Below are 15,515 nucleotides of genomic sequence, written 5' to 3'. Positions count from 1 at the left end.
ATCATCTGCTCATGTGCTCGAGTCATAGCCCAACATTAAGCTCCATATAACATAGCAGGTCTAACTACGGTTTTATAGAACTTACCTTTAAGTTTAAAAGGTCACATAAAACACTCGACGCTCCCCTCCATTTCACCTATCATGCTTGTATTCTATGTAAGACATCTCTCTCAATCCCTCCATCATTTTGTAAAAATGATCCTAAATATTTAAATCTCTCGGTTCCGGGCAACTCGTCCTCTCCTATCTTAACAATTGTTTAATTACTTCTAATATTGCTAAACTTAAATTCCATGTATTCTGTCTTTAATCTACTAAGCTTAAAATTTTTCCCTTCTAGTGTTTCCCTCCAAGATTAGTCTAGCATTTACTCCTTCACGTGTCTCATCTACCAAAATAATATCATCTGCAAACAACATGCACCACGGTACTGTGTCTTGAATGTGTGCAGTGAGTTCGTCCATAATTAGTGTAAAAAGATAGGGGCTGAGCTGATCCTTGATGTAACCCTATCTTTATTGGATATGCTTCAGTTATTCCGCCTGAAGTCTTTACTCTGGTCGTTACATCCTCATACATATCCTTAATTAGTTTAATATATGTTACGCTAACACCTCTCTTTTCTAAAATTCTACATATAATTTCTCTTGAGACTCTATCATAAGGTTTTTCTAAGTCAATGAATACTATGTATAGATCTTGTTTTTGCTCCCGATATTTTTCAATTAATTGTCTAAGAATATGTATAGCTTCTATTGTCGACCTTCCAGGCATGAACCCAAATTGATTTTCTGTCACTGTGGTCTCCTTCTTTAATCTTTTTTCTATTACTTTTTCCCAAAGTTTCATAATATGACTCATTAGTTTAATACCCTTATAGTTTGCACAATTTTGTACGTCTCCCTTGTTCTTATATAAGGGAACTAGAGTACTTATCCTCCATTGATCAAGCATTTTTTTCGTTTTCAATATCATGTTAAATAATTTTGTAAGTCATTCAATACTTTGTTTCCCTAAGCACTTCCATACCTCTATCGGAATATCATCTGGTCCAACGGCTTTTCCATTGTACATCTTATTTAAAGTTTGTTTTACTTCTGAAGTTTGAATTCTACGATAAAAATTAAAATTTCTATGCTCATTTGACCTAATTAAATTACCTAAGTTAAGTTGGTCACCTAAACCTTCATTAAAAAGTTGATGAAAATGCCTCTTCCACCGCTCTTTTATTTCTCCATCGTTTACTAATTACCCTATTACATTCATCTTTAATACATTTTATTTGGCTAAGATCTCTTATTTTCCTTTCTCTCACTTTAGTTATTCTATAAATGTCTCTTTTCCCTTCTTTTGTATCCACTTTAGTTATTCACTACTTTCTTAGTTTCTTTTTTGGCTATTGTATATTTTTTTTAAGTTTTCCTCGTTCTTACAAATATATAATTCCTTATAAGCTATTTGTTTTTCCTTCACTTTCTCTTGTACTTTCTCATTCCACCACCAAGATTCTTTACTAAGTGGTGCATGTCCCTTTGACTCACCGAGTACCCTCTTAGCTACTATTTTCAGCTTTGATACCATCTTATCCCATGTTATATTTTTAGAGTCATCATATATTTCACCTAATGCTTGTACTTCTACCTTCTCCTTAAATATATTTTGCTTCCCATCCTTTAACTTCCACCACTTAATTCTAGGAATTGTCAAAGGTAAGTAATTTGCTGGAATTGTCAACATCATTGGATCTCAAAGGGTGGTCAAGATATTTTTTGGAAGCTTGGTTGGGGTAAATCGTCAACATATAGAAGGTGATCTAACTTTGCTAATCCTGAATTCTTTCTGCATCCGAAGTTCATTTTGTAAGGATGCTCCTGAATCCTGATGATGTTAAGGACATGTACGAATGGGAATTTAATGAGTTCCATGCTTAGGAGAAAGAATTTTTGGAGTTTAATTTAAGAAGTTTGGGAATTAGAATAGGTTGAGTTAGTTTGAGGAAGTGATTGGAAGCTTGACTTTTGGTTTGGGCCTCACTTGTTAATCATGATTAGTAAGTCTGGAGCTATTGTAATAATCTGAAGTATAGAGATGATCCTGGAGAGATTGCTTCTAAGATGTGGTAAGAAAAGTTGCTTATAATGCTTGGAATGGCTAAACAAAAGAGAGAACTAGAAAAGGTGAAAGATCCAAATGGGACTCTGGATTTCCTCTGCTTTTGTGCCTCATGTGCTATGCTTTGTGATGCTTCTTGGATGTCAAATCTGTGCGACTTGAAGTGATAGTTTATACTGAGAGTGACTTTAAAATATAGAAAGGGCATAGAAGGGAAAAATGTATAACGCTGCAAGCTATCCACAGTCCACACTTCCAAAAAAGAGGAGTTTTACAGTTAATAATCTAGCTTTTTACGAAGTATCGAAGCAGCAAACAAGGGTATCTCCATGTTACAAAATTGTATGGGTTCAAGTTCATAAAATCTATATCAAACACCTTAACAGTGGTAGAGATTTTACAAAATAGGCACATCCTACAAATCAAAGAACTAACAATGCATAATCTTTAAACTATAAATAAAAAATAATAAGATAAAATGTGGCCACTGTGTTACAGTAAAACACATATTAAGCAAGAAAAGTAAACAACGCATACAAATAACGGATTAGTGTGCTAGGCTGACAGTAACTAAGAGAAATTATCAAGGCATAATCTTTTAACAATAAAGCAAAATTATAAGATAAAATGTGGCCACTGTGTTACAGTAAACACATATTAAGCAAGAAAAGTAAACAACGCATACAAATAACAGATTAGTGTGCTAGGCTGACAGTAACTAAGAGAAATTATCAAGAGTATAATCACCTGCCAGTATCACCTGAGCCCAAAGGTTTAACAGGTCTGAAATGTTTCAATCCTACCGTTTCTCCACTACCTAGAACCTGCAGAAAATTAACACTGAATATATTTAAACTACATCATAACTAACAAAAGCCATTAACATTCCTCAAGTTATTTAAACTAAATTTCTATAAAGACAGCTAACTGTGCCTTGTGCTTCTTGCCACTAAAACTGATGCAACCATTTTATCTTACTTGTTCAAGCAGCAAATTCCTCCCTCGCAGATGGGACAATAGAACAGATTAACTTATCTTTTATTCAAAGGAAGTAACATAACATTAAACAAGCTAATTAATAAAAAGATATGTCATCTTTTCTCTCTTCAGAAAGCAACAGAAAGATGTTTTTTTTTTCCCTAAAAAGAATCATGCAACATAGGAAAACAAGGTTCAATTCATGAGAACAGCCTCTTCTATGTAAGGGTAAGATGCCCTTCCTCAATCTATGAAAGCTTAATCATTGGAAAATTTCCATACAGCCCACTTGGAGCGGGCAACTGTGCTATTAACTAAATTATATACCCTAAGTAAGCCTTGTATACTTCAATATCACATACTTTTTGGATGGCCCTCCATGATTGATTACTCTTCATGTGGGGCTTTGGGAGAACCAACTTTGAATGATTAGCCCATAGATCCTCTGGTTTCTGCACATAATCCCGAAATATGATGAAGAATAATACTGACTATGACAAAAAGAAAATTAATGGAGCTTACCAAATTAGCATCTGGGAGTTCTCTAACAGCTTCATCAACATTATCAGCAGTTTCTTTCACCTAAACGTAAAGCAGTTGCAAGTTGTAATTAAATCTAAAAATCAGAAGAGGAAATGGAAAATGCAAAGATGGGGAATCTTAATGAAAAGAGGCAATGAGATTAAGGTTTGTGCTAGGTTGAGATGACTATACTAGACTTGATATCCATGAAATCTTCTTACTTTAATCATGTCAAGATTATAAACCTGCTCATCACCTATAAATATCAAAGGTTATTTAATATGAACTGAAAATTTCAAAGGAACAATAAAAAAATTGTTGAATTTATATATATATATATATATATAGTCCAAATTATAAAGAAGTTACTGGGGTCATGGGTAGATTGATTCTGCATGACTATATGACAGGGATTTGCCATAGGAATAGCATCAGGGATAGGCTGCCTCATGCAACACGGAAACATTGAAGTACAAAATTGATAAAGCACCAGTTTATTACCAAATTGATGTAGCACCAGGCTAAAGAAAAGACTCAAAACACACAGAGAAAAAAAAAAAAGCATATATATCATAAGTTCCAAGATGAATGAATTACATGGGATCCTAAGCTTTTTTTTTTAATAAACTCATGCAACAATGGAAATCTCCTGGACCAACAAGAACTCAACACTGGTAATTTATCAGCATCTTTCTTTAGTCATCTTCAAAAAGCTAAGTAACAATTGACTCTCCAAGTTTGTGAAGCATGGTTTCGTCATTATCTTTTATTGGACAGCTTTCTAATGAGTGAGAAACTAATGGATCATTGTCTTTACTTTGTTTTACAATAAGTCAATTTTTGCTATAACCTTTTTGCTTCAGAGACTCCTTGTAATTAGTATGAAACAATTGCACCAGTTTTCTCATCCTAATTATCGATGAATAAAGTCTGCTTCTAATTAGTAAGAAACAATTGCATTGGTTTTCTCATCCTAATTATTGACAAATAATGTCTGCTTCTGATTAGTAAGAAAAAATTGCATCGGTTTTCTCATTCTAATTATTGATGAATGAAGTCTGCTTCGATTTAGTAAGAAACAATTGCATCGGTTTTCTCATCCTAATTATTGATAAATAAAGCCTTTTTTTCTTTCTTCTCAGACATTCCTTTCAATTAGTGAGAGAATATTCAACTCATCTAAAGGTGGAAGTACTTTCTCATGACTTTCTTTGTGACACTCATGTAACAAAGTCAACATGCAAACTAGAGGTTCGAATATCTTCCAGAGTTCAGCATACTCTCTAATTTGTTTTCTCTCACAATGTCTAGATAAGAAATCCCCTAAAGCAGATAATATGAGATAATTTGAATTCATAAATGCAAAAGAAAAGTTGACCGTATCAGGTATTTTATAATTTCTTTACTAATTTTGGAACGTTTTTCTCATACACAATAAAGTTCTCAATCTGATGGATAAATCAAATAAGGAAATCAAATCTAGAAATAATGGATTAGCCACATGAATAACTAGAAATGGACACATGCCAATTAATTGATTCGTCAATTTTAAAATATTTTGTTTGAGGTACTCACTGAACCATCTATATGGAAGATACAAAAATCTAACTTCAACTTAGCAGCAAATGGTGTTAATTGCTTATTATTAGCAAATCTTCCTACGAACATCTTCAAGTGAATAGAACTACTAACCAGCTTTTCACTTTTTTTTGCAGTCTCTTCTGGTATGCAGTTATGGAGTGGTTCAACATGCTCACTTCCATCCAACTGGACACCAATAAAATACTGAACTTCCCCCTGTTGAAGAAGCAGAATTACATGTAAATCTGCTGGCAAACATGACTAAGTAACACAACAAAGTCAAAAGTTCTGAAACAACAAAAGGATAATCCTATCTTAAGAATATACCTTTTGATCACGCATGGGTTGCAAGTGAAAAAGATTCCAGAACTTTTTGCCTAAGATGTGAAATCATTTAAAAAAATATAAGGTTTTCAATGAATTCAATAAAACTTCTCTAAGATGATTGACTAGCTAAGATTGTAATACGAGAGTCAAAAAAATCAAAGCTAACAAAGAAAACAGTGCAAAAGGATGTTTTCAAAGAGAACTTTATCCAAAGATGGCAAGCCATGTGTTCCAACAACTTGAGATCAGTTATATAGCTCTACTCCCTCCAATGAGCCAAATGTAAAAGTGTGTTGTTAGAACAACCTAGTTAACATCCATTTCTTTCAGTTATGTTTAGTTTTTGTTGATCTTTCTCATCCTTCAAATCTTCACTTCAATTGTAGTTAATCTACTTTTTGTAAATACCAAATTGTGATCTCTGAAAATGTTCCCTCTTCTTGTTTTACTATCTATCATAATTACATGTAATGACTCACCTTAGTGACATGTTTTTATTCTCAGTAACAGGCATCCATCTCAACATAGTTATATCATTGTTCTTTATTGTCCAACAATTTGACCCACATATAATCTTATAAAAATTTCTTTTTCAGCTTTAAAGGCATATGATAATCATACAACACTCTAAAGCGCATCTTTATTTAAACCACCCAATCTTTATCGTTACATCAACATTTATCAAAAATTTCATATTAAGCTAATGTAATTATTCTTTTGCTGATCTTCTATTATTGCTAAATTATGTTTCTCCGCAATTAAACTTAGACATCCATTGTAATTCAATCCATGGTTTCAACTTTCAACTGTTGATCCATAACACTTGGCATTACTAAAACATATCATTCTAGCCAACGGATGCTAATTCTATAACAGCATAGGTAAATGCCAAGTGTCCGTGCCAACATAATGGTCCTAACCAGAACAGGGTCCGTGTCATCTAAAATCGAACAATATATGAAAATTCTCTTCATATGGCATTCTTTGATTATGTCTACCAATCACAGGGAAGAGACAAACACACCAAAAGAGAGGGAAAGGGAAGAGGAAAAGCACCAGCTAACTACACAGGTAAGGAAGATTTTCTTCTCATTACTCATCCTTCAATTCCATGAGTACGAAAAAGAGATAGAAAGGGAAGAATAGATACATCAACTAAAGCACCAGCAATAACAAAGAGCAATGCAACACATCATATGTGAGCTTGTTCAATCCTAAACGTATCTCTTTCAATTCTAGTTGAGCTTGTTCAAGTTCAACTCTTAATAGTTGATCAAGAAATATTCATATGTGAGACAATCAACTCCAATACTGGGAACATTATTTAATTCTTAGAAAATTGTGGGATTAATCTTGATACAGTGCTATAAGAACCAATGCTCACATCCAATGCACGAAACTAATTTTGGTATTAGGAGATATACCCATTAGCTGGAATGTGTTACATTTTTATACCTATCATGGTTTGTAATCTCGTACTTGAAACATATCGTTCCGATAAATTATCAAAACTCAATAATATTCGGCACCGGCAAACTCATGTAACATTATATCAATTATGACAATGAGTATTGTTTCATGCTAACACTCGACACCCCTTGACATGCTACAACACAATGAATTGAGATAATGATGTTATTTTTTTTAATTTGTCTCCATACAAACTAATATCAAAATTGAAACATTCCAATGAAAAATAAAGTTTGAACTTAGCATATAGTTAGCTTATTTTCTACCTCCAATTTGCCACTGGTACTATCGAAATGTCGAGTATCGTTCTATTCAAAGACCAAAACTTCGGAGAACTTGAGATTTTGAACCTCATGCCTTATTACTCTAAATTTTTAATCCAATTTTTTATAATTACTATGTTATATTTGGAGGCAAGCTAACTGGAACGGAATTATAAGAACAAAAGATCATTTGGGTTGATCTTAGTATGCTATGAAGCGTGTGGAAAGGTGTTGAGTGTTTGCATGACATGAAACTGAAATCACAGTTTCAGCTAGAGGCCAAACCTCTGACACATAATTTTTGAAGCAATACAAAAATCATTTGCAAGTAGTGACATGTTATGGAGATGTATCTTGAATAAGACCACTAAGTTCATCTAGTACTGGTTGAAAAGATAAGGACTTAGCTTAGTCTACCCTTCTATAAAATTATACTATATTTACCAGAAATCTATTAGTTAAACTCCAGAAGTTGTACCACCTCAGTAAATTAAAATACAATTCTGTAATTGCATTCATAGAAAGTCATTTTAAACACAAAACAGTTGTTGACTATGTTACAATTTGCTGCAGTTCTCTAATGTGATATTCCAAGTGCAACGTAATAATCAAAGAGGTACTAGAACTTGAGTGCTAATACTAACAAACTTTAGTGCTTTAGTTAATTAAATAGGTAGACATCAGATGGGATAATGCTTATTTTGTATTAGAATGAATCTCATCGCAGCATTTACTGGAGTGTTGGTTCAAATTAACAGATGAGATAGCATGAGAACAAGGCAAAATGCATCAAATATAAGATTTTAACATGTGAAGATATCGGTTGGCTTGAAATTCATCACTCCAATAACCCCCTATACTGAAATTAAAATATCATGATAAACATGTTATCATTGTGGCATTAGGTTCTGGAAATAAGTACAACAATATTTACTTGTACTTTGTTTTTTCCAGAAACATTCTAAAACGTAATAGCTAGTGCATCCAATCATAGTGATAATGCAACTATGGCATATCCTTCTGCCAACATGGGAGAGGGGGATGCATATTAAGGTTAATATTTTGCTCTTGTCGGTCAATTAAATGTTGAATCAGAGATGTACAAGAACCTATTCCAACTTAACCAATGGCAGAATAGTATAGGGTGAAACTATAATTTTATTGTAATAAGATTTAAAATTTCGACCCGTGTCGAAGTTTCGGTTCTGGACCGGAACGATACGGTTTCGGTATCATATCGTGCCGTGCCGATATAGTTTCGGTATTTTCTAAATATAAAATATATTAATTAAAAAAGGACAGCCCGGAACACAAAGCTCCCGCCATGCGGAGTTCCGGGGAAGGATCCATTGTACGCAGCCTTACCCTGCTTTTTAGAAGAGGTTATTTCCAGGATTCGAACCCGTGACCTTTTGGTCACATGGCAACAACTTTACCCTGCTTTTTTTTTAAAAAACAATATAAAAAATAATCTTTAAAAAAAGAAAAGATATGAAAATAGATAAATAAATAAATAAAAATTTTATTATAATTTTTAAATTAAAATAAATGAAATATAAAATTAATTAGATAATTTTATTAGGGTTTAATAAAGTCTTTTTGATTATCTCCATCATAGCTAGGAGTTGATTAAAATAATTAACCTAAATTTAATTAAAAAAATTTGAAATCCGACACCACTTGCTAGCTCACGTGACTTCAGCGCTGCCACAGGGTTGCATGACCCCTCAACCATGGCCGCAGGGATCGCGTGACTCCTCTAGCACGACCGCGGTGGTCCCTTTGCAGCGGCCGCAGGGTCGCACGATACCTCCGCGGAGGCAGCGAAAGGGTTACTGATGTTGTGGGGTTGAGCAACCCCTCCGCTGCGACCACGGGGTCGCGCAACATGTCACAGTTGTTGCAGGTATGGTGCCAAGGTCGTGCCGGTGCCGGTGCCGGTGCCGGTCGCCGAGCGGAACAAGATGTTTCGCCCGTTTCGACCGTCTCGGCACGGCACTTTAAACCATGATTGTAATAAAATGCAACATATGATAGTTATAGCATAAATAAAGAACATAGCTTTCCTTAAGAAACCATCTCTATAAATTTATCCCCCTTAAGAAAATAGCAGAAAGTGCAGTCCTCTGAAATCATAGTAGCCAGAATGAACAGAAACATTCACATTTTAATGAACAAATAGGCAATACCAGTTTTTGTGTAATTTATCAACTGCACAGTTACATCTCTTTGGTTATCGATAGCTTCTCTGATTTTCCTCACAGTACTTGGATCGGTTTCAGGGCCTTGGAGAAACCTACAATTCCAAAAAGACCACCAGTTAAAAAGAAATGGCAAAATTGAATTTTGAGGTGTGAACTGAGGCCCTTTCATATTCTAAAGCCAGTAATGTCAGCTATTGTATGCATTCTAATATACTCAAATACTAAAAAAACAACAGAAATTAGAATAGAAGTGTTTTAGAAGATTAGTATAACACAAACAAATGTTAACCAATACTATGGGAAACTATGGTGCCAGCAATCATCTTTCACAATTCATTTTTTAGTTCTCACTTCAGTTGCACATAGGAGGATGTACTTGCATGGTTGAAGCTATCAACTGTAGCAGAGACAAAGTTGCATAATCCACCAAATACAAAACTCGGCAAGAAATTGAAAAATAAAAATAAAAATAAAAAAAATAAAATAAAATCCTGCCCACCTACAATTTCTTCCCAAAATTTCTTCACGACTGTACTCTGTCAGTTCCAAGAAACTGTCAGATGCAAATATCTGAGATGGAAAATTGAAATGTTAATTTTTTGTTTCCAATTTTCGTAATAGGTTGTTATCCAGCAGAAACAACCCAGTTAATATGAAAAGTATTAGAATCTTACAATAGGATTATCAGGAAGCCGTGGATCAGTAATCACAAAGTTCTTCTCAATGCGTTCTAGGGTTGTAGCGAGATCAATGCCCCGTCTCATCTCCTTTTTTCTTTCCTTATCATCAAAACTCTCTGGCCTTTCATCATCACTTTCCATCAATAGTTCCTCCACAATAGCTTCGGCCTGGTCATGCTTTTCACTATTCCCATGACCTAAGCCAATAAGTCTGCAACCAAAAAATGAAAGATATAAATGAAGTTATTTATTCCATTTGTTATTTTTCTCTGTTGCTATAATGAGACCAGTAATATAATAGTGGCATCTTACACGATGCCGGAAGAGAAAATAGATCTTGTAGGGTGATTATTCAATTGAGTTGGCCACAATTATATGTATATTCTTCTGAAAGATATACCACATTATAACCTACCCCATGAAGGACATTAGTCCTGACTTTCTTGATTTTTTTGTAGCTTCAGGGAGTTCTGAAATTTTTTGCATTGAGATTCTTGTTTCACCACGTGAATTGCGCCTAACTGAAGTTGTATTTTCTGATTTCCTCCTTTCAGGAACTTCAGATGCCACAGGTTGTCCACCACCTTCAGATTTCCTCATATGAGTGTAATTTCTTGATTCTGAAAGTCTGCTTGGATCCTTTACGGCCATTACTAAATCAGAAACTGAACTGCGAACTCTATCTTTTTGCCTAGCTGTAAGGTTTGTTTATGTGAGTAAACATGTCTAGAAGTTAATTTACAAACTAGAATTGAAAGTTTCAATGTACTTTATATACAGAAATGGCTCATTACCATCATAACGAATCAAGGACTCTGGTAATCCATTGGGTCGTACCATTGTGTCCTTAGATCCTTCTGTGTACTTGCTAACTTCCACTTGCATCCTGCAAGAAATAATTTTAAAAAAAAACAAAATCAGTTGTAAGAGAGCATCTACGGAAGTATAAATCATTTTGCAAAAGCATTATAGACTTGGAGTTGCCGTCCAAGGATATACAAGATTCAATATCAGTTCATTTATTAAGTAAGAAGCACTGTAGCCAAAAGAATGATATATGATTCAGTTTGGACGATAGCTATGGGTACCGTCTAACACAATCCAATAACAGGAACAGCCCTTGTTTTTTTTACCATAATCATCATATGATGAGCAACGTTTTTATCAGTATCATACCCAATGAACTTGAGGGTGTTCCCTTCCTCATCTTTGATGGGAGCAATAGTCAAAAGATTCCAAAATGGTGTACCATCCTTCTTGTAATTCAATATACGACCACAATAATTTGCACCAAATGACAGCGTTTCCCTTATTTTTGCAATCTCTGATGGATCAGTTCCAGCACCTTGCAAGAAGCGACTGTCAAAAAGTAGAGCAAACAGAAGAATTGTAAGTTTAAATAATAAAATCTACAGCAAAACCATAAAATTTTGTTATCCTTTCAGAAACCATAAACATAGGTGATTTACAAATGCAATCCGCAGGACTCAAACATCACAGCTCTAAATATTCGTCAATGGAATTGAAAAAACAATAAAAAGCCTAAAAAGACATTTTTGGAGTAGCCGGGCCATGAGCAAGGCGCTTCACACGCACTGATACACAAGCTTGCCTCTGCGTGTGTGTGAATGCGTCTAAGAAAATCTATAGCATAGCTTCATATATTATGATTTAGTTCAAAATTTTGCATACCAATTTCGGCCAATGACTTCTTTGGCGAGGTAACCAGTCATGTTGAAGAATCCGGCGCTCGCGTACATGATGGGATAGTCGGGCTTCGTAGCGTCGGACACTACGAAGGTCTGCTGGAAGGCGGAGAGCGCCTCTCGGAGCTCCTCCGATACCCTAGGGATCCCTCCCTTCTCTTTCCCTCCGCCGAAGTCTGACCCCAACGCATCCGAATCCTCCGAGTTCCGGAATGACTCCCCGTCAGAGACCCTATGCGGGCCACCCTTCCCGACTTCGTCGCCCGACCTTCGCACCCCGACTCCCTGAGGCCTCCCCGTCTCCTCGTCGGTCTTCAGCACCAAGCCCCACTCCGCCGCCCGCTGAGCTGCCGCGCCGACATCCTGGGAGACGGCGGTTGAGGACGACGAGGCAGCAGAATCCTTTTTGGTGACAGAGACGGTCTCGGAGTAGTGCTGATGCGTCGGCACCGGCGGCACCGCCGTTGGCCCGGTGGGCAGGGCCAACCATGGGCGGATGATGTCGTCGTCCTCGGCGGACGCCGGGTGCGATTGGGGATGAGACGCCGGGTCGGAGCGGGGCTGCCAGGTGGCGAAGGCAGGAGTCGGGCTCTTGGCTTGGGGCCGAGCGGCGAAACTGGTGGGGTTGAAGACCTCGAGGGACCCACGAGAGTCGCGCGGCAGACTAGGTATGACTGCGGGTCGACTCGCCGGGGACTTATCCTCCATTCCTGCAATAAAATTACATTTTATTAAAAGGTCATCAATTCAGTTAGCATTTAGACCGGTAGAACGGTTATTATTATGCATCAGTAGCAGCAGAATATCGATAACAAATTAGTTCGTAGAATATTGATAAAAACTGTTTATTTATGTCATCGAAATTATCACGGGAACAAGAATAGAGAAAGAAATCGAGCACCTGAATGGGTTGTCTCGGTGAAGAACTCTAAAGCAGAGCTGCCTTTCTGCTCTCTGAAGCTACTAAACAGGCGATCTTTTCTTCGACCGAAGCAACTGCGCTTAAAATCTGCGAAAGTGGAAGAGGAAGAATGATTGGCGAGGCAGAAGCTGCCAGTTTTCTTTTTCTTTTTCTTTTTTCTTGTAAAAATAAATAAAATTGGGTTGCGAGAAGCGAGAAGAAAATCACATGGCTTTGAGCATGGGACGAGCAGAGAACAGCAGGGAGCAGCAGAATTAGCCTCCTTATCCGAGATGAGGCTGCAGTGCCATTCTGTCGGGGGCGATCAGCGATCACTCTCCATCTGACCCATGCACGCTTGCCGGAGACACTCGCCACGTGGCTCTGGGGCCCACCCAGCCCCACCCTTCTTCGACCGAGTCGCCGTCGCCGTCGCCGTCGCCCTCGGGCCGGCGAACTCGCGGCCTCCTGCTGGTCAGTGGCGTCGAGGCAAAAAAAAATAGATGAAATAAATGCGAGAGCGTAATGGCAATTAAGGTCCAAAACCAGCGACATTATCTGAGAGCTACGCGCTCAAAATGCTTGCGGACAAAACCAGCCACGTTCGCAGTGGGTCTGCGACTCGCTCGACTAGATATTTTTTTTCCCCATTAAATGGAGCATTGGAGCAGCAGCTTAGCGAGGGATCGCCAATAATTGCGTGTTTAAATCTCGATGGTTCGGTTCCATATCCAAATCAAGTCCATTCACGTGACAACGGTCGGGGCTCACACACGGTGACGTTGGGGAGGAGAGCAATTATTCTCCGGGAGAAATCTCGAAACGCGGCTCGCGCATCTCGAAACGATGGAATTTGCTCTGTCACTGGTAAAGGAACCTGGCCACGCTCGGTGACTGAAACAGTGGCGGTTCCAAACAAGATAACTGACAAAAGAAATCAGGGCTGCTCAGCTACTGATAAAACCAAACTCAATCCTGATTCTTTTCTCTGTTTGATAAAATCAATTCAAACTAAAAACAGTCCGGATCACAACTCAAAAAGACTAAGTTTTTCGGTTTGATTTGCCAATTTGGGACTACACATGAGTAGTCTTATTCTTTTCTAGCGTTGATCCGGTCGTTGTACTTGATCTCTTTATCACTGTCGTTGTTTTTTTTGTCTGCAGTGAGCTCGAGATTAATTTGAGGAAATCGACTTTGTTTTAGATTGAGAGGGACGTGCACAATGCAACCAGGGCTACGGTGCTGGGTAGAGAGTTAACAATACGATACGAGATAGATCCTAGTCCTATTCTGAGGTTTTACTTTGGCACAAAGTGATGGGCGGATGGTCGGATTCTTAGTGGCTTTTCCATCTCATTATTTTTCTTTGCTTAGATCAAGATGTGCATATCTGTCGTTTGGATTTTCCATTCCCCTCTGTTGGGCTTCATCTCCTATCGTGAACTATTGGAGTTGCTTCACGTTGTCTAAATTATTTTTAGTATGTACAGATCGTTGTCTTATAGTTGGTTGTCTTTTAGTTTGCTAGACATGGGATCATGGTGGTGTGTATGTATCAGAGAATTTTTGTTTGGTAGAGAATTTTTTGCTTGTACCAGACTCCTTTCCCATAATGAAAAATACTTTTTTTAAAGAAAACTAGTTTTTTATTATTTTAATATGATACTGAATCCATTTGAGATTATTATTTTATTTGGTGTAAAAGAGACGTAGGTTTTTTTTCTATATCACACGGTTTTTTTCAGTAAACTAATCAAATTAATCATGCGGGAAGTGAGGGAGATGACACACTGGGTAAATAATATTATTATTGACCGGGAGATGACTCTGCTAGAGAGAAACGATGATGTCTAGCCCTCCTTTTAGCTTCTTTTTGTACACACTTGAAAGAACAAACAGAACGTTAGAGCGAGAATCAGGTAAAGGGTCCCTGACGTAGGTCCTCCAACGTGCAATGGTCGAGCGAAAAGTGGAGAAAATGAACAATAGATACGCGCACATGATTAAGCATAGTAAAGCGTAATGTTGTGTACGTCACAAATGCAGAGAACCCCTTGTTATATAACCTCTGTAATAATGTGGCGATAAAGAAAATTCGTTGTCAGAAGATGTCAGATAACGGAAGGTGTATAATCTTCCCCCAAGAAATCTTCTATTACATGTATATGAACAGTTTCTTGTAACCTCCACAGAAATGATAGGAGCTGTATAGCCACCCTCAAAAGAAGGTTCTTGATCCTGTCCGGAATCTGAGTCAGATCTAGGCCGACGGAGAAGGCGTTGGTGTTGACGGGGATGCAACTTTGACGCACCCGGTGTATGCACGTCCGAAAAGCCAACCCCCGCATGGAACTCCCTGATCTATAGTATGAGGACAGATAGTACCTGAACTCTGCACACACTCGGACAAGGATCCGGAGCATTAGAGACCAGAAATCAGGAGAAAAGTCCCCGACGCAGTCCCTCCGACGCTCAAGTTAGGTTCTTTTTCCCTAGAAAAATAATGTACGATGGAAAAAGAACTGTTGAAGACGAGTGCGTATGTGCGCGTACCTAGCTAAGGAAGAGGATCTCCCTTTTTATATGATGTTGTATGCCTTCAGAGCCTACCTATTATCAGAAAATGTCGGGTGCCAGGGTCTGTCGGGTGAGGGAGGATGTACGGTGGTCTCCTATTGGTAGAAAGAATGTTCCATTCGCAGGTGATAGCAGACCACTGGAATATTCCTTTACATATGGCAGTTATTCTCTGACAGAAGGTTACGATT

The 15,515-nt window shown here is 37.4% G+C and overlaps 1 protein-coding gene across 3 annotated transcripts in view; it reads right to left on the bottom strand.

The window, feature by feature from the left end:
* LOC121995638 (phototropin-1A-like) overlaps positions 1-13,242 on the bottom strand; it is a 35,552-nt gene extending 22,310 nt beyond the window's left edge. For 2 of the 3 annotated variants that reach the window (XR_006115883.1, XM_042549378.1), the window contains exons 1-14: positions 12,973-13,242; positions 12,745-12,852; positions 11,830-12,553; positions 11,314-11,496; positions 10,932-11,023; positions 10,553-10,832; positions 10,132-10,348; positions 9,957-10,027; positions 9,443-9,549; positions 5,521-5,570; positions 5,305-5,409; positions 3,613-3,672; positions 3,453-3,542; positions 2,860-2,936 (exon numbers count right to left, since the gene is read on the bottom strand). Coding sequence is in view for 2 of the 3 variants with exons in the window: in XM_042549378.1 (XP_042405312.1) it covers positions 2,860-2,936; positions 3,453-3,542; positions 3,613-3,672; positions 5,305-5,409; positions 5,521-5,570; positions 9,443-9,549; positions 9,957-10,027; positions 10,132-10,348; positions 10,553-10,832; positions 10,932-11,023; positions 11,314-11,496; positions 11,830-12,551 (2,054 nt within the window). In the remaining variant the exon portion in view is untranslated. The other variant, XM_042549379.1, reaches the window with a different exon arrangement.
* Between the last annotated feature and the right edge of the window lie 2,273 nt (positions 13,243-15,515).

Source organism: Zingiber officinale, chromosome 6A (assembly GCF_018446385.1).
Source record: "Zingiber officinale cultivar Zhangliang chromosome 6A, Zo_v1.1, whole genome shotgun sequence".
NCBI lineage: Eukaryota > Viridiplantae > Streptophyta > Magnoliopsida > Zingiberales > Zingiberaceae > Zingiber > Zingiber officinale.
Note: the sequence above shows the minus strand (reverse complement) of the source record. Positions and strands in the feature narration are given on the sequence as shown.